Below are 21,930 nucleotides of genomic sequence, written 5' to 3'. Positions count from 1 at the left end.
CGGGAACCCCTTTTGGTGTTTTAAACATAATTCAGCTATTGAAAAATCGCAGATCTACAAGCTCATAGCGCGCCACTCGGTGGCGCGCTATGAGCTTGTAGGTCTGCTATTTTTGAAAAATCGTGAAAATGTGGCACAAATCTTCGGAATATATATTCTTTCAGAACCAACGTTTTTAACTAAAATCTTTGCTTCTGAGGGGTTCCTGGAATAATATATTTTCAGATGGGGGTCAGTGGTCAATTAAATATGATTTCTGCGGTCCTTGACATCACCACTGTCACCACTGATATAGAACCAGGCCTAAATGGGATAGAGGGGACATTACTTCTCCTTACCCAGTAGTAAGGTATAGCAGTTGGAGACGTGCCTTGCTCAGGAACACCTAGAGAATCGAACTGGGGACTTTTTGATTCCCATAAGGGTCATTCTACCTCCTGAGGTACTGCCATCCTAATCTCTCGAGACAGCTTTGCGTGCGACTGGAAGTGCTCCACTCCACTCCACTTCCAATTAGCGCTCCACTGTGGAGCGCTAATTTAATGTGAACGGTTGACACCCGTTCTCTACAAGTGGCAAATTTGCCGATGGGTTCCCAGATTTCTACCAGCGTAACCTGTACTGTACTGGAGATGTGAGATTGGGGGGGGGGGGCTTGTGGGCAGTTCAGAAACCCGTCCACCAGTGACATCATCGATGGGGAATCCAAGGTAATATCTTTAAAAAAAAACTAACAATTATGTCATTGGTGGACGGGTTTCTGAACTGCCCACAGCCCTCCCATGAGACACATACTGGTTTCTGAACTGCCCACAGCCCTCCTATGAGACACAGACTGTTTCTGAACTGCCAACAGTCCTCCTATGAGACACAGACTGGTTTCTGAACTGCCCACAGTCCTCCCATGAGACACATACTGGTTTCTGAACTGCCCACAGCCCTCCTATGAGACACAGATGGGTTTCTGAACTGCCCACAGCCCTCCTATGAGACACAGACTGGTTTCTGAACTGCCCACAGCCCTCAAATGAGACAGACGGGTTTCTGAACTGCCCACAGCCCTCAAATGAGACACAGACGGGTTTCTGAACTGCCCACAGCCCTCCTATGAGACACAGACGGGTTTCTGAACTGCCCACAGCCCTCCTATGAGACACAGACGGGTTTCTGAACTGCCCACAGCCCTCCTATGAGACACAGACAGAGTAAAAAAAAAAGTGGCATGTACAGTACATGTCACGCCCGGCAGCCGGCGAAAACTAGAGTTCTCAACAGGCCCAAAATTTGAGGTCTTATACCCCCCCCATGCCAAAGCACCAGCGCTCGCCCAGCAGTCTGCTGTCACCAAGGCGGACGGCGGATCCAAAACGACATGTGGTAGCATGGGGTGGAGGAGGGTGAGCAGCAACGGTTTAAGCAGACAGCAGCGCAGCAGCGTCAGTGTGCAGCAGTAAACAAGCAAGCAGATTGGGCAGTGCAAACGTCCAGTTTAATTAGCCGGTATGAAGATAGAGTGAGTGTGTGATTGGATGAAGTGAATCATGTGAATGAGAACGTGATGCTGAGGCAGCCCAATTAACGGCCGGCAGCGACTGCACTGAGTTTCCTGACTGAACTTGCTCTGCGTATATATGTCTGTGACAGGTGTGCAGCGCTCATTTTTGCAACGAACATTTAAATATTTTGCATTTGCGGCACCCCCTATGGATGGAAATGGAATTGCTTTTGACTCTTTGGGGTGGATTCATTGGACATTCCGTTCGTGATTTGTGGCATTCTTTGTAAATTAGGCCCTTCCTACTGTAACCTCGGAAGCCCATTGCGGCCGAACGATACGTACTATAAAAATTGGGCCTGTGGTGTTATAATCGGATAGGTCCAGAGATAATGTGTACCGATTTGGTTTTAGATTTGCACGAAATGTGTAGGTGGAAGAGCAAAAAGAATGTTTTAACTGTTGCGGTATCTGAGAGAAAAACACTTAAATGAGTTTTTGCATTTTCCCATTATAAGTCTATGGAGCAAATTAATTCACTTTGTTAAATTGAAAAGGGGCCTCGTTAAGAGCTGTAATGGTCAATGCCTGTGTGAAACATTCAGAGCGATTGGTGCGGCCAGTGTGGAGCAGCAACAGTGTTTCAGACAGACACTCATTCAGACATTCATTCAGTCAGACATTTCCTCAATTATTATGTGAGATACTGTATATATATTATTTTTTTGTTGCTTTAATCAGATAATGTAGAGAGACAGGGAGCTGATTGTAGAGAGGGTGGAACGACATGGAACAGGTCGTCTCCCGCTAAAATCTAACCAGGGATGGACTTTAACCCATTCTGACCTGAGATCAGATTCATACAAGGTTTCCACTGGACACACACTGGTCTGATTAACCCATTCTGACCTGAGATCAGATTCTAAAAATGTCAGTCGCTCTTCAATTTTTCAAAAATAGCAGACCTACAAGCTCGTAGCGCGCCACTCGGTGGCGCGCTATGAGCTTGTAGATCTGCTATTTTTCAATAGCTAAAGCATAACATGATGCTAACACCAAAACCGGTGCCCGCCCAAAATGGGTTAAACAATTATGTGGTTGACAGACACTATCCGACTGTATTGTGCCGAATATAAGACCCATTTTTCAAGACTCATTTGTGGGGGAAAAAAAACACTGACTGTCAAATTGTCTACTCCCCGATTATAACACAACCCTGTTTTCTTTTTTTAGGATATTTCCATTGGAGAAAAAAAAACGTATTCTTATATTCAGGCAAATAGAGAATTTATTTCCGAAGAAAATGATTGCAACCCTGTTTTGAATGGAATGTACAGTGTGTGCGTAAGAGTATTGAACTTCGGATAGCTGCACAGCAACGTGTGGCAAGATGGTGGTTGTTTCATTATTTTAAAACTACCTGTTGTTTAAATTGCAAAGCCATATACCGAAAGCCATATACCCACATATACCAATTAATAAACACATATTCAACGTGAGAACTCACATCACTGTAAAAAAAAAAACATTTGCTTCCACATAACTAGACACATTCACTCCGTTTCTTTAAATAAATAACCTGCAAACCACAGTTTGCATCGAAACGGTGATTCTATAATTTACCTTCTGGATTGTAAATGATTTGACCCCCCCCCTCCCCCCTCCCCATCCTTGCCACCACATATGTTCCCCCACGACTATTTCTGTAGTGTACACAGATTTGATACTGACGTCGAGTCCCAGGGTTTCTTGGATCGGGTCAACGTGGGAGCATATTGTACGTATGCCGAGCATTTATTTTTAAAAAACCGCACAGATGCCTGCACTGCCAGGCCGCTTCATTCCTGCACAAAGTGCCAATTAAGACTTTTCTTTTTTTTTGTACTCAGCTCCTCTCTCATATTGGATGGATGGTGACGGAGGCGAACGAGAAGCTAATTGCCTCAATAACCGAGCTTGGATTTTCATTTATCTTTTTTTTTTTACTTTATTAGGGAATGTGCCGTTCATGCATCTGTGTGCGCTCACTTGTTGCGTGCATACGTACATTTTCATTTGTGTGGTACAGACAATTTGAGGCTAAAGTGAGCTTTTCAAGCTGTGCATGTTTTTTTGTCATAATTGTGTATTGTGCCTCACCTTGTAGAATAGATCAAAGACAAAACTCACGATAAAACATTCTGACCTGACATTTTTGCGCACGCATATGTTATGCAGCAGTGCGTAGGAGTCGAAGAGAACATTATTAGTTAAACATTTCTTTAGCGTCAATTAGAAGTTGCGCTGTGCTATTATTTTTGTCGCCGTTCCGCATATCTGTAAAGGAATCGTTTGACCTTCATAGATATTAGTGATGCACCGAATATTCGGCCGCGGAAAATATTCGGCAAAAAAAAAAAAAAACATTTTCGGCCTATTCGGTTTCGGCCCCGAATAGGCAGAAAATATATCACCGAACCATAGTGTATGCAATTAATGCATTCAAAAGAGCTGAATATTCCTTCCACGCGCTACGTCCAACCAGGGAAACTCCCCCCTGTCAGGTGTAAAGGAGCAACTTGGACACTCGGGCATGAAGGAAGCATGAGTTCAAGTCCGTTGCTCTCCCCTTGTCCCCCATATATGGGGACTAGGTTGGTGGAGGGTGTGTAGAGCCCAGGATCACATTAGATGATTGACACAGGGGTGGAAAATGGGTTACAAAATCGTGGGATAAAAAATATATTAAAAAAAACAAAAGAGCTGAATAAATGTTTTATGGACCCATAATTGTGATTATTATTTAAGTAAAGTTTTGCCATAAATCAGGTATAGCTTTAAGGTACGGCCATGACAGCAATGGTATAGGAGAAAAGAAGAAAAAAAATCATATTCGGATATTCGGTTTTCGGGCCAACTGTTTCCTATATACGGTATTCGGTTTCAGCCAAGAATTTCCCTTTCCGGTGCATCCCTAGTAGATATGGCGGGGCTCTAGTTTGAGGCTGACCTCGTGATGGATGGATGTGGGACTATAGTTTGGGCTGACCTTGTTGAGGGGTTGAGGCGGAGCCCCTCACCCCGTCCTTAACACATTTTGGTGCGGGAACCCATTTTGGTGTTAGCATTATGCTATGCTTTAGCTTTTGAAAAATAGCAGATCTACAAGCTCATTGCGCGCCACCGAGTGGCACGCTACGAGCTCGTAGGTCTGCTATTTTTGGAAAAATCGAAGAACGACTGACATGGAAACACAGCTTTCTCAAGAAAACTGTCAGGATGTATAGAAGACACATTTAGAATCTGATCTCAGGTCAGAATGGGTTAAGAAGGAAAAGCGCCCGCCCGCCGCTGTAAACAAAGTTGACTCGCTTGACAGATGGAATTGAATGACAGAGACGCTGGCCCGAGCCAGGACCAGGGGCCTGGCAGGCAGGCAGCAGCATCGCGCCGAGCAGAGACGACAGAGAATGAAAGGGAGGGAGGGAGGGAGATAGAGAGGAGAGGAGAGGAGAGGAGAGGAGAGCGGAGCGGAGCGGAGCGGTGGCCAACAGGAGAGGAGGTGTGAACAGGTGCGGGGCCGCTGAAGGAAGAAGCAGCAGATGGAGGGAGACACAGCCAGTTTAGTTAAAGGAAAAAAGGGTGGGAGGGAACAGAGGAGGGATGGGGAGGGGGAGGGAGGGAGGGGGGATGAGAACACTGGACGGAAGGATGCACGACTAGAGAGAGAGAGAGATGGACGGACGGACGGAGGCACGGAGCAGACAAGCAGCCGTTAGTGTTGAGGCTGCATCGGTTCTGTGAGCGTTTCGTTTGCGTGTCCATATTGGGACTAGTGATGGTGGAGCAGAGTGTGATTGACTGAAGCACCCAGAGGCGTGTGTGTGTGTGTGTGTGTGTGTGTGTGTGTGTTAGGGCCTACTCGAGTGTTCAGAAGATTTGTGGCTATATTTCAAGCACGCACGCGCGCACACACACACATTTTTTTAATATTGACAAACACGGATTATTTGAGTCGAGTCATTTTAACTATTTGACAGCCGTCCGCGCCTTTTGGCATCACCGTGTTGAGGCGGCGCGTTTGTGTAGTTTATATAAATATGACCGATTGAGAGCTATAGTATTAACCCATTTAGACCGATTCTACAAATGTCTTCTAAATCATGAAAAACCCATGTTTCTATGTCAGTGGTTCTCAACCGTTTTCATGTCAAGGACCCCAAAAATCATCTGTATTTGGTCGCCGACCCCCATCTGAAAATATGTTGTTTCAGGGACCTCCCCGGGAGCGAAGATTTGAGTTAAAAAATATATATGTTCCAATTTTGCGACACATTTTCACGATTTTTCAAAAATAGCAGACCTACAAGCTCGTAGCGCGCCACTCGGTGGTGCGCTATGAGCTTGTAGATCTGCTATTTTTCAATAGCTAAATTATAACAATGTTTACACCGGCTGCACCTATGTTGTTATACCTTTCAAGGCAGCAACGTCTCTGTATCATTTCAGTTGTTATACTTGTAGCAACATTTTTTTTTGATTAAAATGTAGATGTTTTTCCAGAAAACTTAGGTTAGGATTTAGGAGGCGTTTTTAGAATCGGCCTCAGGTCTGAATGTGTCAATAGTATAATCGTTGTACGATTTGACCCTCTGAAGGTGAGGTTCACAGGTTTATTTATTTGTTTTAGCTTTGCGCGTATCAGTTTATTGACACTATTCATTATTATCGTGGCGATATTCATTTTGAGGGTAATTATCCGTTTCAGTTCATTAAGTAAAGGCTTTCTTCACACTGCAGTTCTGACGGTGAAATAAAATTAGTCTCTTTACTTCCTTCAACACCTGTTAAAGAAAAACAAAAATGTGAATCACCATATTAATGAGCTTTATAATTTGTATTTTGTCTCACATTTTTGTTGTGTGAAAGAGAAAAAGCTACATTTGAAGCCCCTGGGCCTTTAATTGTTTGTTCAGCCAGCATCTAATATTAGGCAATAGAGCTAATGGGAGCTGTTCTCACATTTCTCTTTTATTATTTGACAATATTGATGCATTTATTTAGTTTTACTTTTTTTATACTAAATTACCATTTTAGTTAAAACATATAATTGTCCTGTGTGTGCACGACGTGTGCTCATACGGTATATGTGTGCTTTGTGAGTCGGCGTTTTATCCGGAGAGACGAGTGTGCGTTCACTTTACTCTAACGAACCCTGACATCGCCCCGGTGTTTGTTTGGTCGTCGGGCAAAGCGTCGTCTAGCAAAAGTCTACCGTCTGACTCCAATTTGTGCTCGTTCTCTGATAAACCGCGGTGGCATTTGGTGGTTCCTGGCGCGGGCTGCCGGCCACGCCGCGGGGTGCTGCAAACTCCGCGCTTGGTCGGGCCCTGGCACCCCACATCTAACCCATTCTGGTCGGGAAACCACCTTTTGGCGTTTTTGCTTTAGCTATTGGGAAAAACAGCAGATCTACAAGCTCGTAGCGCGCGCTACGAGCTTGTAGGTCTGCTGTTTTTGAAAAACCTGATCTCAGGTCTAATTGGGCTAATGGGCAACAGCTTGAATAGTGCCCACTTAGGCAGGCAGTGCAGACTGGGCCCCCTCTCTCTCTCTCTCTCCTCGGCGCTCTTCTCCAGCCAGCTATACCACGTATACGCCAGCCCCATGCCTGCCTCTGCCACCTCCCACTTACCCAGCAGCCCCCTCTCTCTCTCTCTACCTGGCCCCAACCCCAGAGCCATTCCAAACCCCTACCTTAGGCCCCCTTGGCCCACGCCACTCCAGTCATACTTATCAAGCTGTCCAAACGGCGTATCGGGCCAGGCATGTGTACAAACAGTCCCAGCTTATATTCACTAACCGAACATTGCATTCTATTGCCTCCCGAGGGGGCTCTCTCTAACCGGAGTCCCTGCCACGGGCTTCTTCAAACCCAACAGAACTTATTGACCGGTTATCTAGAAGGCATGCTGTTTGTCCAAGAGAAAATAACCCTGCAGCTCCTGACCACCACAATCAGCCTCTGCTCAAACTCATCGACCGCTGACGCCTGTTTCTGGAACGCGGACACAGTTTTCGTAGGAACTTTTGGCCACAAAAGGGAAGGGAGTTTCGCCCTATAGTTTTAGACCGCGAGGGGGGCGCCATCGCTTGCGACCCGATAGGCAGCGAATTAAGCAATATTACACGAGAGGGCGTTGTTTAACGTGATTATTGCAACGACAGTGCAATAATGCGGTAGGGGAACGAGACGAAGTCGAGTTCCGCAAGCATCACTAAAGTGGCAATAATCACGTTAAACCACACTCTCAAGTGTAATATTGCAATTCTACAACAGTTAGCCTTAAAACTAAGAAAATCGCTGAAAAAAAAATGTCCAAAGAAACTACTAACTAGCTAGCCTAGCCACCGAGTTTGCTAGCGCTCTGGGAAAACAGAGCGGCTGAATTCTTTGTTTTGATTAGGCGGTGAACGGTGCTGGTTTGATCAACGGCTAGGAACCGTTTCAACCAATCGGATTGCTTCCTCTTAACGACCTGTTGTAGAATAGTAAATCCTCCCCCCTACTACAATGACAGCGGAGCGATCCCTATACGTCTCACCCAATCACAAGCCGCGGCGCTCCTTCCAGCCCCTCCCTTTCCGTGGTGGAGAGAGACCCTCCCTTCCTGTTTACCTGGACATCTATAGCATTTGGCCGTTCTGCGTTATTTCAGCGGCGTCAACAAGAAACATTACAACAAAAAAGACAATAAACCCCCAAGTGATTCATCTCTTCTCCGTTTTGGAATTCCTGAAGGTATATATGCGTCTAAGGGAGGGGCTGAGGGTTATGCGTGGAAAATGAATAGACATATTTTTTTCTATTTTTCCTTCTTTCTTTCTCGCTCGCTTTTTGTTATTATATCCATTCTCTCCCTAACTTTTTTAACCAATTTTGGGCGGGGACCCCATGGTGTTATAGCATCATGTTATGCTTTAGCCATTGAAAAATAGCAGATCTACAAGCTTATAGCGCGCCACCGAGTGGCGCGCTACGAGCTTGTAGGTCTGCTATTTTTGAAAAATCGAAGAACGACTGACATATAGAAACATGGGTTAATTCGCCACACCGACTGCTGGAAACGCTTTGGCTTGTCTGTCGGATGCTAATTGGTGGGTAAACTGGTCCGGTGCTAGGCTTGCCCCCTCTCCCGGCATCCCCCCAGTATACACATACACATACACACACACACACACCCTCACACACACACACACACACACACACACACACGCACACGTACGTACACGCAACCCCCTGGAACCCCTCACAGGACCAAATGGCTGGCACCGCCTGCCCGCCATCTCCCGCTGAGGCCTGGTGTGTGCATTGGTGGCTCCTGCTGCTGTTCGAACCCAGCAGGGGTTCACACACACACACACACACACACACACACACACACACACACACACACACGCACGCACACACTCTCCTGGTGTCCCCTGAGCACCCGACACCCGCTTTCGCACCCCAGACAGCAGGACAGCAGGAGAACACCACACACAACACACACACGCGCGCACACACACACGCACGTACACATACTAACATACACACACACATGCGCACACACACACACACACACACACACACACACACACACAAATATGAACACATCTGAGCATGCACACACACACACACACACACATGAAGGAACAGACAGACGCGGTCACTTTCGAGATGCGGGCCAAGCGCTGCAGGGGAGAAAAGTTTTCACTTAAAGTGGAGAATTCTCTCTTCATTAGCAGCTTCTGGACTTCAGGAAAGAGTTGTGTTCATTTGTTAGCTTTCTCCTCGTCTTTGTAGTCTTTCTTTGCCCATCGTCGTCGCCGGGGCTCTCTCTCTGTTGTTTGGGGAAATCTTGGAAACAGTTGAATTGGACTTTTAGTTCATATACCCAGAAAACGATGTCATCCCCCCCCCCCCCCCTCCCCCCACACACACACCCATAAAACTCCTTTGAGATTATTGTCGGCAGACTCGAGAGAGAGAGAGAGAGAGAGAGAGAGAATAATTGTCTTTGTTCGCATCTCAGCCGCTCGGTTTTAACCCATTTAGGCCTGAACTCGAAAAAAAATAAAAATCTTCTGAATCCTCTACATGACCTACAAGCTGACCTACAAGCTTGTAGCGCGCCACTGCGCGCTATGAGCTTGTAGATCTGCTATTTTTCAATAGCTAAATTACAACATAATTAAAACACCAAACGGTGTTTTTTCCGCCCAAAATGGGTTAAATGAACGTAGGCGGACGAAGGATTTGGTTGATACTACATATTATGTGACCTGCCATTAAAAGTTACAAAAAAAAATCGGAAAAATTAGACTCTCTGGAGAAAGAAACATTTCTTTGTCCATTTCTATCATATTGCAATAAAGCAAAGCAATTGCAATAAAGTCTTGGCTTCCATATATGCTATATACTTCATCATTGCCCAATTGCGACAAGAAATATATATTTTTGAAGCTTGTGATTGTAGGGTGACATCAAACTAGTCTCATTTTCTTAAAACCAAGATATTAGTCACAGCATATCTGCCTATTTGACGCATCGTTCTGATCATTTACAATACTGCATTGTTAGAAAAAATAGCAGCAGCTGTCCCATAGTTAAGTCAGGAGGAAATTCAGGGTGTGTGTGTACATGTACAGTGTTAATGTGACTGCGCAAGTGTAAAAATGGACCGTCATTTACGTTTGTGATCCTATAAAAATGGTGCATTTATATAGCGCCTTTATCCAAGGCGCTTTACATAGATTGTGCATTACATTCACCCATTCACACACCCATTCACACACCGATGACAGGGGAAACCAAACCATGCAGGGCGCCACCAACCAACACATCGGGAGCAATTTGGGGTTCAGTGTCTTGCTCAAGGACACTTCGACACTAGCCTCGGAAACCCAGACGTTTTTATTTCCAGGGAGAGAAAAAAAAGTCTGGGTCTGAGTCCACTTCAATTCGGCATAGAGTAGCGCAAACATTGCTCACTCTGCTGATTTCTGATCGTCTGCACCTTTGTTAAATTGACACACACACGCACACATGTACACAGTACACACACACTCCTCTCTCTCTCTGTCGCTCTAAGTAATTAGCCTCATGTCGCGCAGCTGCGCATAGTTTCTCCCGGCGGATCTCGGGAGCTGCCTATATGCCATAAAAAGCATAGGTGAGTTCCAGGCTATACTTCGACACTAACTCTGGGAGGGAGCCCACAGGGTTCGAACGGGCAACCTTGTGGTTATACCATCCATCCATCCGGCCACTCTACCCCTGAAGCCACCGTCCCTGCTATATAGTGGGCTTCTGTGCGCTTGTGTCACCTCCAGTTAGTCACGCCGCATGAAGAATTGTATCCACGGCAGACCAACGACAGAGCAGGTCGCACACAGACACCTGAGGAAAAAGTGAAAAGAAAAAAGTCACTTTGCCGAGGTCATGTCATGTACCATGCTGCTTAGAGAACCACATCCTTCTCCACAATCGCTGGGTAAAATATACCCTCTTGTTTCTTGTAATGGACCTATAGATCTTTCAGGACGTTGTGTGTGTGTGTGTGTGTGTGTGCGTGTGCGTTTGCGTGCAAACCGTGTGGACAGCTGCAGTATCACTCAGGGGTCTTCAGGTTGACACTTTTACCCTTCCACCCCTCCCAAGTCTTCAGCCTGTCTTCTCTCCTTCTCTCTCTCTCTCTCCGTATGTCACACAAGCACCCCATTTACACATTTTCCTTTACATAATATTCTTTTCTGTCCTTTTTCCCCAGGCAGGAGAAGGAGAGCGCGGAGAGGGCCCGCGAGGAGGACGTGGCGGCCGCGACCCAGTCCGCACGGGCGAGCGAGAGCCAGCTGACCGGTCGGCTGGAGAGAGAGGAGGAGGAACACCGGCAGAGAGGTGGGGTATATAGCTGCTGTCTGGCCCGTCGTGGGTTAACCCGTTTAGGGCTGACGTCGAAATAAAAAAAAAATAATCTTTTTTAAATTGTATTTTCTTTTCTGAAAAACCAGTGGTTTTCAATATTTCATGTCAAGGACCCCAAAAATTATATATGTAATATGCCACCGACCCCCCCCCCCCCCCCCCCCATCTGAAAATATGTTGTTCCATTTTTCAAAAATAGCAGACCTACAAGTTCATTCGAGCTTGTCAATCTGCTATCGTTCGATAGCTAAAGTATAACATAATGCTTGAAACACCCCAAAAGGGGTTAATCCCGCCCCAGAATGGGTTAATGCTGCGGCCACCTTTTGGTTGGTGGTCAAAAAACTAAAATGGCGTTCACCTCTGATTCGCCTCTGACCGATGTCCAGCTGGCTCTGTAATTCAGTCTTCTGAAACCCCCTGGAGCCAGCTCCTCTCTCTCTCTCTCTCTCTCTCTACTGTACTGTATGTACTCTTTCCCCTGATATTGTATGCACTTCCCCTTCCTTGCGTTAGCTGATCTGTGTGAGCAGTATGGGCTAACGTAGCTAACGTTGACACTTTGCGCTTCCACATACATAATTATGTAACTTCCGTCACGCCGTTGTGTACACCACTGCTGTATTTACTGAACCTAATAATAATAATAAAAAAAACATCTAAAAAAAGAAGACAAAAAATATATTGTTCTAGCTCGATCTATAGTTTTAATGGAAGACACCGAACCACCCCAGCAAGCCAAATGACGTCATGATGGCGTTGTGACGACGTCCTCCGGTGACTCCGGTGACGTTCAGGACTATAGGCCAGATCACAGCCCATATGGGGATGGTCTTTACGTCATTTCCAGGACGTCTTCACCGGTTTAAAATAATATAGCTTATTCTGGGCCAGATCTGACTAGTTATATGACTTAAGTTGATCTGGCCTCGATCGGACTCTGTCTGATTCATCGTTAGGGACGTCCGTCTTAGTGGGTCAAATGTTGTTGGTTGAAATCAGGTGATATTCTGAGTCAGATGTGACTAGTCTCGGTTCGACTTGATCTGGGCCCCAAATCGAGATGTCACTAACTCGTCCAGGTCTTGACCGTGCTTGCTGGGACCTTTTTATTTTTTAATTTCTTTTGCCCTGCAGGCCTGACCAGCCTTTATTTGTTTGTGCCGACGATACCCCCCCCCCCCCCCCCCCCCCGGGGGCATTATCGAAGACTCGGCTAGTCGGCTTTCACTTGAACACAGGCCACTGTTGGCGGAACAAACATTATCCAGATCCCCCTGGGTGTCTCACCACATCTGAATTAGTTGCTTATGAGATGGGCCAAGCAGCTGAAAGGGAGCCTTAACTCCGCATGCATCCTTGAGAGACCCGATCCAGATATAACCCCCCCCCCACACACACACACACACAGCGCCACGCAACCCACGGCGGATTTCAAGTAATCGCGCAGACCACCAGAGTACACTAGAACGCTCCCCAAGACAGACAAAAACCAACTAGAAAACCAGAGAGAGCAAGCAAGCAGCGGCAGAGAGAGACCCACAGCCCGCCCGCCCGGCCCAGCTCTCTCTCTCTAAGTCTGTGTGCACAGCCCGAGCTGCTTGCTGGCTGCTACCACATCTGTTGCACCATCTGGATTCCCCCCCCCCCCACCCCCCCACCCACCACCACCGCCACACCACGGCCCCGTCGCCGCCACCGTGCTCTCCCTCAATCCTTTCCCTCCCAATCCTACATGCATGCATCCCTCCCTCTCTCTCTGCCTCTCTCTGCCTTTGTTTTTATTTACCTGTGGTGCCCCAGTCCCCGACGACCAGGGAGCCCTGCTGGTGTACCCTCGCACAAAGATAAGGGGGGGAAAGATGGAGAGAGAGAGGAGGGGAGGGGAGGGAGAGAGAGAGAGAGAGGGGGATGAATGGGCGCGGAGGTAAACAAAGGGTTTGTTTCTGGCTCATGTTCGGCGCCACACATGTTGTCTAAAGAGAGCTGACATCAGAGCACAGCAGGAAACTGTGGTGTGTGTGTGTGTGTGTGTGTGTGTGCGTGCGTGTGTGGGTGCGCGCACGTGTGTAAAAGTGGGGAGAGAGAGGGGGGGGGGGGGTGTACGTCCTTTTTAGCAGCTCGCATCACTTCCTCTCCCGGGCGCAACTCAACAGACGATGGGGTAATTAGTCCTCTCTCTCTCTCTCCACAGATCCAGCCCCCTCCGTCCATCCTTTCGTCCTTCCTTCCTTCCTTCCTTCCTTCCTGCCTTCCTTCCTTCCTTCCTTCCTTCCTTCCTTCCTTCCTTCCTTCCATCCTCCCGTCCGTCCGTCCGTCCTTCCTCCTTCACCTTCTCCCTCCCTCTTGTTTTTTTCCCCTCCTCCCCATCATGTTTCATCTTTGGAGTAAAACGTGGATTGCCATTAGCGTCCACGTTATTTTTTTTTTTTTTCTCTTTCTCCATCTCCCCCCCCCCCCCCCCCTCCATCTCCCCGCTGTTTGTTTCCAGTGCCAGTCCTTGCCAGTTCTTTGTGTCCCTAGGATTCTTTTTTTGGCCTAATATACGCGTGGCCAGCCGCACACTCACAAAGCCCCCCCCCCCCCACTAGGATAATTAGCATTCTGCAACCGCAACTTTTCCACCACTGACCAAAACTTTTTTATCCAGTGCAAAACTGCAAACGTCCACATCATGGCTGCACGTGTACGTGCGTGCGGCGCACAGTTCTTGAGCTCAGCGGTGTCCCACAACTTCTGTCCAATGTACAGTCAGTGTTTGTGTGTGTGCGCGTGAGTGACGACGCAGCACCCTGAGTGTGGACACATTATGCTATACCCAGAAAAAGAAAGAGGGTATGTACCGAGTGGCGCGCTACGAGCTTGTAGGTCTGCTATTTTTCAATAGCTAAAGTATAACGTAATGCTTAGTTAAAACACCAAAAGGGGTCCCCGCGCACAGAATGGGTTAAATGAGGGTTGCTGGGAGTAAAAAAAACCCCAACACAATCCCAGTACAGAAAGAACAAAAGAATCCTATATCTCATTGCGTGATTGAGAAAGCGTGGGAAGGATATGCGATAAAGGTCGAAAAGTTCTCTGGCTCTTTTTTTCTACACGGTGTATAACAAAGTATACAGGGTTTTAAAATGGGTTTAAAACGTAACCGTAGGGTCTTTTTCTACGTTTTCCTAGCTCGTCGACATCACAGCATCCCTATAGTGAAGGAGACCGAGGTTCTGAGAGTTGTTGCCCCAGACAATGTTGTTTCCTGTGATCGTAGCAATATTTCTTTCCCTTCCCCTCAGCACCATCCGATACTCTTTCTTCTGCCTCAACGCACACACACACACACAACGTGCAGTGCACAAAAAGTCTGAGGTATACTTACTTTCAAAGTCCTCTATTTCTTTTTGTATTTTTCTTTCGTCGACTGCAGCAGAATGCCTGAGCAGGTGCATGCTTTCGCCCCAATTGTAAACGGCTGCCATTGTATTTTAACCCATTCTGGGCGGGAACACCCTTTTGGTGTTTTAAAGCATTATGTTATGCTTTAGCTATTGAAAAATAGCAGATCTACAAGCTCATAGGGTGCCGCGCTACGAGCTTGTAGGTCTGCAATTTTCGTGAAAAATGTGCCTCAAATCTTTGAGTACCTGTATATATTATTACAGAGTGAACATTTTAACTCAAATCTTTGCTCCCGGGGAGGTCCCTGGAACAACATATTTTCAGATGGAGGTCTGGCCAATAACATATCATTTTTGTGCTCTATGACATGCAATATTGAGCACCTCTGAACATAGAAACATTTTTTTAATTTTGACGTCGGGACTAAATGGGTTAAAAGAACAGACATATGTTGGGAGAGACTGAACGTGGACAATTTCAAAGGCACGATGAAAGCACCCAGTATTGGATTGTTCAGAAAGAGGCCCCCGCGTGCTTAAACCAGGACGTGGCGGTGAGGTTGGAAACCTAGCAGAGCGACGGCGGTTGCTTTCAACAGCAATCCGCTTGTCTTTTTATCCCTCTCTTTTTCTCTGCATGCCTGTCCTCTGTTTTTTTTTCCTTTTTGAACAGTTTTCATTTGTATGGTAAAATGTCTACAAAGGCATCTTTTTGGAAAACATTCAAAAGAGAACATATGTGTCTGCCGTTTGGCAAGGATAATTTGGATGTATACATTTTTCGATGACACTTCTGTCCAGTGTAAATGACTGATGTGGCCTTATGGTGTGTGTGTGTGTGTGTGTGTGTGTGTGTGTGTGTGTGTGTGTGTGTGTGTGTGTGTGTGACGCTAGATTGGTGCTCTCTCTGGCCAAAAACACAGTAAACTTTTGTTGCCGTGATGTTTCACCATGAAGCAAAATTTGGCAGTTATTATTTATTTATTTTAGCTTTTAATTAGCTACGAGTTTGTTTGTTACACATTTTTATCTATTCTTGGTAACAAAGCAAAACCTCAGACATATTTCTTTGGTACCTGAACACCGTCCAAATCGCCATTACAGAGATAATTTTGAATCATGAAATAATCTGTGAGTAACTAAAGATTTATATAAATACCAGAAAATGTGGGTTTTACGCTCGTAACTTATGGAAGCCACAATTCACATTTATAATTAATGTATCGTTTTTAACATGTATTTCTTTCTGAAATCCAGGCATGATCCACTAGTCTAATAAGTGACTTCATTAACTGTTTGAAGTATTGCAGACTGTACACAACATGACCTCTGACCTCTTCCCATGATCCCTTGCAGTTGAAGAGATTGAGGGTCTGCTGAGCTCCCAGAATTCCTTGATCAGGAAGCTGAAGGAAGAGTGTTGCATGCTGGGAGGCAAGCTGGAGGATCACACGGAAGAAAACAGGTCGCCACCACGGTCATATTCTTTACAGCGTGATTTGTTTTACTCTCCCCACACTTGCTATAAATCTGGCAACATACTCCAAACAAAGTTATTTATTTATGTGGCTCCGCTCTGTACACACAGCTGGAGCGGTGTTTGTTTACCCAGAGTTTGATACTCTAGGTGCTTAAAATGACATAATTTGTCTCTCAGAGATTTTGCCATTTCTAGCGACAGACAAAGTGGACAGCATGTGTTCCATGACTCTCCATGAATTAATTGCTGTCCGTTTGGTTTTGTAGTCGCTCAGAAAGGGATACATACTGTAGGTGTACTCGGGTAATAATAATAATGAATTGCATTTTATAGCGCCTTTCCAAGTGCTCAAAGCGCTTTACAATGGTTCATTAATTCATTGATACATTGGGAGGTGAAGCGGCGAACAGTCGACACCAGCGTCCTCACTTCCCACATTCACACACCAATGGTGGCAAGCTCACACCAACCAACTCATTGTAGGCAATGTAGGGTTCAGTGTCTTGCCCAAGGACGACTTGCTCTACCTCCTGAGCCACAGCCGCCCTATAATTTTCTCAGGTAATAAGCAATATAAATACAGAGTGTCTGACCCATCACACTTCACGTTCACTTTGGTGTCTCTGAGGTGGTGTTCTGCTACTGTAGTTACTAGTTATAAACTCTTGGAGGTGCAAGAACCGCCAAAACAAACGTTTTCAAGGCACTCAATGGCATCATTTTGTTCTCATCATCATCATCATCATTTTTTCGACCACGGTCGAGATCGTGGATTTCACAGTGCCAGACTTCCCGGTCCCTTCATTACCATCCCTAGTTCCGGCTTACTGGTGCATGTGTCCCTATAGCGATGACATCAGGGATCGACAGTTTTCTACGTCTGCTTTGAGTCAGGACTCCAGAGAAGAAGGGAAGATATAACCTCATTGTCAGCTCTGTAGCAGTGGCCGGCAAACTGTGTTCTTCTGGATCGGACTATAGTGAAGAAACACGGGGAAGGTTGCCGTATATTAGATCAGTCGATGGGTGGCTCTTCCAAGAGAGATTTTGCGCTCTCATTAGAAGGCAGGTGTAAGTGCCATCCAACCGTTTCTCTAATTTCTTTGAAAGTGTCCATGTCTCGGAGCCATAGAGTAGAATCGACTCGACGGTCGTCCTAAATATTTTTTACTTTTAAAATCTTACTAAGCTGGGATGACCAGATCTTATGCATGTCATTTGCAGTCTGACCAGGCCATACCCTTCCTAGTTTGAAAGTCCTTTTGCGAAGAAGATATATATGAACCCAAATACTTGTGACCTTCATTTGGGAATAGAAATCCATTTAAAGCCTGGCAACGCAAAGGTTGGACGGTATAGTTTTTAACTCAACGATACATTTCAATGAACGTCTTCTAATGTGGGCGACTGGGCATGCATGCAGGAAAAATAAATAAATAAATTGGTTGATCATGGGATTATCGAATGAAATACACCGGAAAACTGGTTGATTTGCTGGCTTTCTGGTTTCTAATGTTAATGACATTAATGAGGACAATGTCTGTCAACAGGAGCAGTGATTAGTCTAACATGGAGTTTATAGGATGAAAATCAAATATCTAAACATGAAAATGACCCCAGAAGTGTTTTAACCCATTTTGGGTGGGAACCCCTTTTGGTGTTTTAACTAAGCATTATATACAGGGCTGCACATAAGTGGTGCGCCAGTGTGTATGCGCCGTCAAAATTCATAATGCGCTGTCAATCAAGCGCCGGAAAGCGCTTCTGCGTACCAACAGCTGGGGCCGCACAGAATGATTATCATGGCCAGAATACTAGTAAATTCTGTGGCGAGAGCATTTCCCACTGACTGCCACTCAAAGTAGCTACTACTGGCCAATCACAGCACGTCTTGCACAAGTGCACTGGCCATTGTGGCTAATCACAGCGCGTCCTTAGTCAAACGAGGGAGGATCCACTCTATGGGGAGGATTCCATTTTGTATAATGGGATGAATCTAGAGTACTGCAATACTCTCCATTGACTCCCCAGTCCCCACTTATCCAATAAATATCGTTTTGCTATAAGTTATTCATGCATCCCTCTTTTATCCATCCGGCGAGACGGGTCGCCGCATTTTAGGAGCACCAAGAAACTCCTCCAGGTGCTCCTCTGAGTACTAGACCAAAAAGGTTGTGTGCAGCCCTGATTATATAATACTTTAGCTATTGAAAAATAGCAGATCTACAATGTGGCACAAATCTTTGAATATAATATATTCTATCAGAAAACTTATTTCTTTTGTTTTTTTAATGGGTTAAAGTAAAATTCCCCCTTTCAGCGGTTAACGACAACTCCAGTGTGTGCGTGTGTGCGTGTGTGCGTGTGTGTGTGCGTGTGCGTGTGCGTGTGCGTGTGTGTGTGGTGCAAACGATTCCATTCAGATCGGATCCATGCCTCCCCATATGTGATCATTTTGTTCTGGAACATGAAAAGCCATCCATGCAGGCGGACTGGAGTAGTGTGTGTTTGTGTGTGTGTGTGTGTGTGTGTGTGCGTGTGCGTGCGTGTGCGTGTGCGTGTGTGTGCGAGCGCGCTGCCGAGTACAGTGGGGAGTCAGTGGACACACTCTGTTTTCCTCTCTGACCTGTTTTCTTGTTAACCTGATGCTACAGTAGTCACAGCGGGGCCGCCCTGCTCTCCATCTGGGCTGCCCTAGTCCGTGTGTGACTTTGTGTGTGTGTGTGTGTGTGACTGTGTGTGTGTGTGTGTGTGTGTGTGTGTGTGACTGTGTGTGTGTGTGTGTGTGTGTGTGTGTGTGTCTGTGTGTGTGTGTGTGTGTGTGTGTGTGTGTGTGTGTGTGTGTGTGTGTGTGTGTGTGTGTATGTGTGTGTGTGTGTGACTGTGTGTGTGTGACCCTGTGCCCAGTGTCCTGTCAGCTGTTGGAGCTGTGCTGCACATTAGTCACATGACGGACCCCAATCTGGCCCTGCCAGACCGCCCTGGCCTCACCGGCCATAGGACACACACACACACACACACACACACACACACACACACACACACACACACACACACACACACACTCAACAAAACACACACACCATGTCCATGTTCTTGCTTATTATAGGCTCAAAAATACACACATACGGTACATGGGCCGTGTGTGCACACAAACAAACACAACATGCAATGCAATCTGCGCACGACGCACACCCACTGTGCTTGACTATGGACACACTCAGCGGTACAAAATACACTAGCACATCATGAATTTGTACCCAGCTATTAGTGCGAGTAACACACGCACGCACGCACACACACACACACACACACACACACACACACACACACACACACACACACAGACCTCTTTTTTCCGAGCTCTTACATCTGCTGTGTGTGTGTGTGTGTGTGTGTGTGTGTGTGTGTGTGTGTGTGTGTGTTTTACTGTATGTTGGTTTATGAGTGTGGTGTTATAGTGTGTTGGGAGGGCCTGGAGCAGTTTGAGCTGCTGGACTTCTCTCCCTGCCTGCCCACTGTAGCGGCTAAAGTCCTGCTGGACCACGGCTCAGCTCAAAGCTCAGACCGAGAGACAGTCAGAGCAAACAGTGCAATGCTCCGTTCCATCGGGGCGACGTCGAATATCAGTGGTTTCCGTCCTTTCATACGTCGCGTTGTGTTTTAGACCAAGTTTAGCTATTGGAAAATAGCAGATCTACAAGCTCGAGCTTGTAGGTCTGCTATTTTTGAAGAATCGATAAAATGTGTCGCGAAATCGTTGAATATGTATTTGAGAGCGAATATTTTTCACTCAAATATTTGCTTCTGGGGGGGGGGGGGGGGGGTCCCTGGAACTACATATTTTGAGATGGGGGGGGTCCGTGGCCCAATAGAGATAATTCTGGGGGTCCTTGACATGAAAAAGGTTGAGCACCACTGACATAGAAACATAGGTTTTTCAGAAGTTTTTTTAGGATTTAGAAGCCTTTTTTTTTAATCGACCTCAGTCCAAAATGGGCTAAAGCAGGCCAGTGCAGAAGAATTATACATGTTGTTGTGGTTTGCGTATATCTACAGTAACTTTTATATTTTACTATCACTTCACCATATAATACATTATGAACATATGACATGTTATTTGGTATAGCCTGTAGCAGCCAAGTTGTCTCCACTAGCCAATTTTGACCTGAAGTCGATTCCACAAATGACAGTTTTCTGAAAAAAACCCATGTTTCTATGACAGTCGTTCTAAAAAAAAATCATAAATATATGTCTTTGCCCGCCGACCCCCATCTGAAAATAATGTTGTTAATGTTGTTCCAGGAACCTCCCAGAAGCAAAGATATGAGTTAAAAACGTTCGCTCTGAAAGAATATATACTCGGCCACTTGGTGGCGCACTATGAGCATGTAGATCTGCTATTTTTCAAAAGCTCAATTATAACATAATGTTTAAAACACCAAAAAGGGGCTCCTGCCCAAAATGGGCCAGGCCAGATAGCTATTGTTATGTTTCGGCTTGTCCTTGAAGCGGCTACATGATTGAGCTATTGTCTGATGCCTGTGCTTGTTGGCAGGACTATGGTGTGAGTGTAATTGTACTTCTCTCCATGATATCATAACCATCACTACCTAGAATATTGTCTGACTCATATATTGCCTCGTCAATTACCGATTGAGCCAGAATTCCACGACACCAGGCTGTCTAACATCACTGACTTCTTACCCGTGTTGCGTTGTGGCTTTTTCATTTTCAAGGTTAGGCTACAGTCGACCCCCGATTTGATCATTTTGTTTATCTCTAAGTCACCACTGGTTCTACACAGTCAAATATCTGTGTTATTTATGTTGCGGGGTAATAATCACATTATGTTATTTTATTGGTGTGAAAACCACTTTAGTTATAATAAATATATTTTCTTTTAGGTATTTGGTTTTGAGCTTTTGTAGTGCTGAAGTAAAACAACTTCAGATTCAGAAGTTGTTGCATGTAATAATTATTCTCGATACATACTTTGCATTGCTTGTTAATGTGTGTGTGTGTGTGTGTGTGTGTGTGTGTGTGTGTGTGTGTGTGTGTGTGTGTGTGTGCGTGTGTGTAGGAGTGAGCGGGAGGTGTTGGCCCTGGAGAAGCGCCACCTAGAGGAGACAGTGGAGAGACTGACAGCTCGCTGCTCTGACATGGAGGAACAGTGTGTTCAGCATGGCCGCATGCACCAGCGCATGAAGGACCGGTACGGTTGCACGCACACACACACACACACGCACGCGCACGCACGCACACATACACGCACACTGTCGGACAAACTCACAAGTTATGTTATTCTGAGGTTCTGAGTATATCATTTGTTGGTGTGGAAGGGCTGAAAGATGTGATTGGCTGTCAATGGGACTGATGTCCAAATAACACATGGATACTATACCACTCAATAACACATGGATACTATACCACAAATAACACATGGATACTATACCACTCAATAACACATGGATACTATACCACAAATAACACATGGATACTATACCACAAATAACACATGGATACTATACCACAAATAACACATGGATACTATACCACTCAATAACACATGGATACTATACCACAAATAACACATGGATACTATACCACAAATAAC

The 21,930-nt window shown here is 45.8% G+C and overlaps 1 protein-coding gene and 1 long non-coding RNA gene across 2 annotated transcripts in view; one reads left to right on the top strand and one right to left on the bottom strand.

The window, feature by feature from the left end:
- The window catches only part of LOC310865945, a 71,503-nt gene extending 69,108 nt beyond the window's left edge, over nucleotides 1-2,395 (bottom strand). The window contains exon 1 of the long non-coding RNA XR_014569859.1: nucleotides 2,332-2,395. This is a non-coding gene — a long non-coding RNA (uncharacterized lncRNA). The remainder of the gene's footprint in view (nucleotides 1-2,331) is intronic.
- The window catches only part of sdccag8 (SHH signaling and ciliogenesis regulator sdccag8), a 64,909-nt gene that overhangs the window by 25,158 nt on the left and 17,821 nt on the right, over nucleotides 1-21,930 (top strand). The window contains exons 14-16 of the mRNA XM_083775147.1: nucleotides 11,290-11,417; nucleotides 16,190-16,298; nucleotides 21,397-21,528. Coding sequence (XP_083631273.1) covers nucleotides 11,290-11,417; nucleotides 16,190-16,298; nucleotides 21,397-21,528 — 369 coding nt within the window. The remainder of the gene's footprint in view (nucleotides 1-11,289; nucleotides 11,418-16,189; nucleotides 16,299-21,396; nucleotides 21,529-21,930) is intronic.

This window comes from Protomyctophum parallelum (assembly GCF_964188405.1).
Source record: "Protomyctophum parallelum genome assembly, chromosome: 10".
Lineage (NCBI taxonomy): Eukaryota > Metazoa > Chordata > Actinopteri > Myctophiformes > Myctophidae > Protomyctophum > Protomyctophum parallelum.
This window is presented reverse-complemented; position numbering and strand designations above follow the sequence as displayed.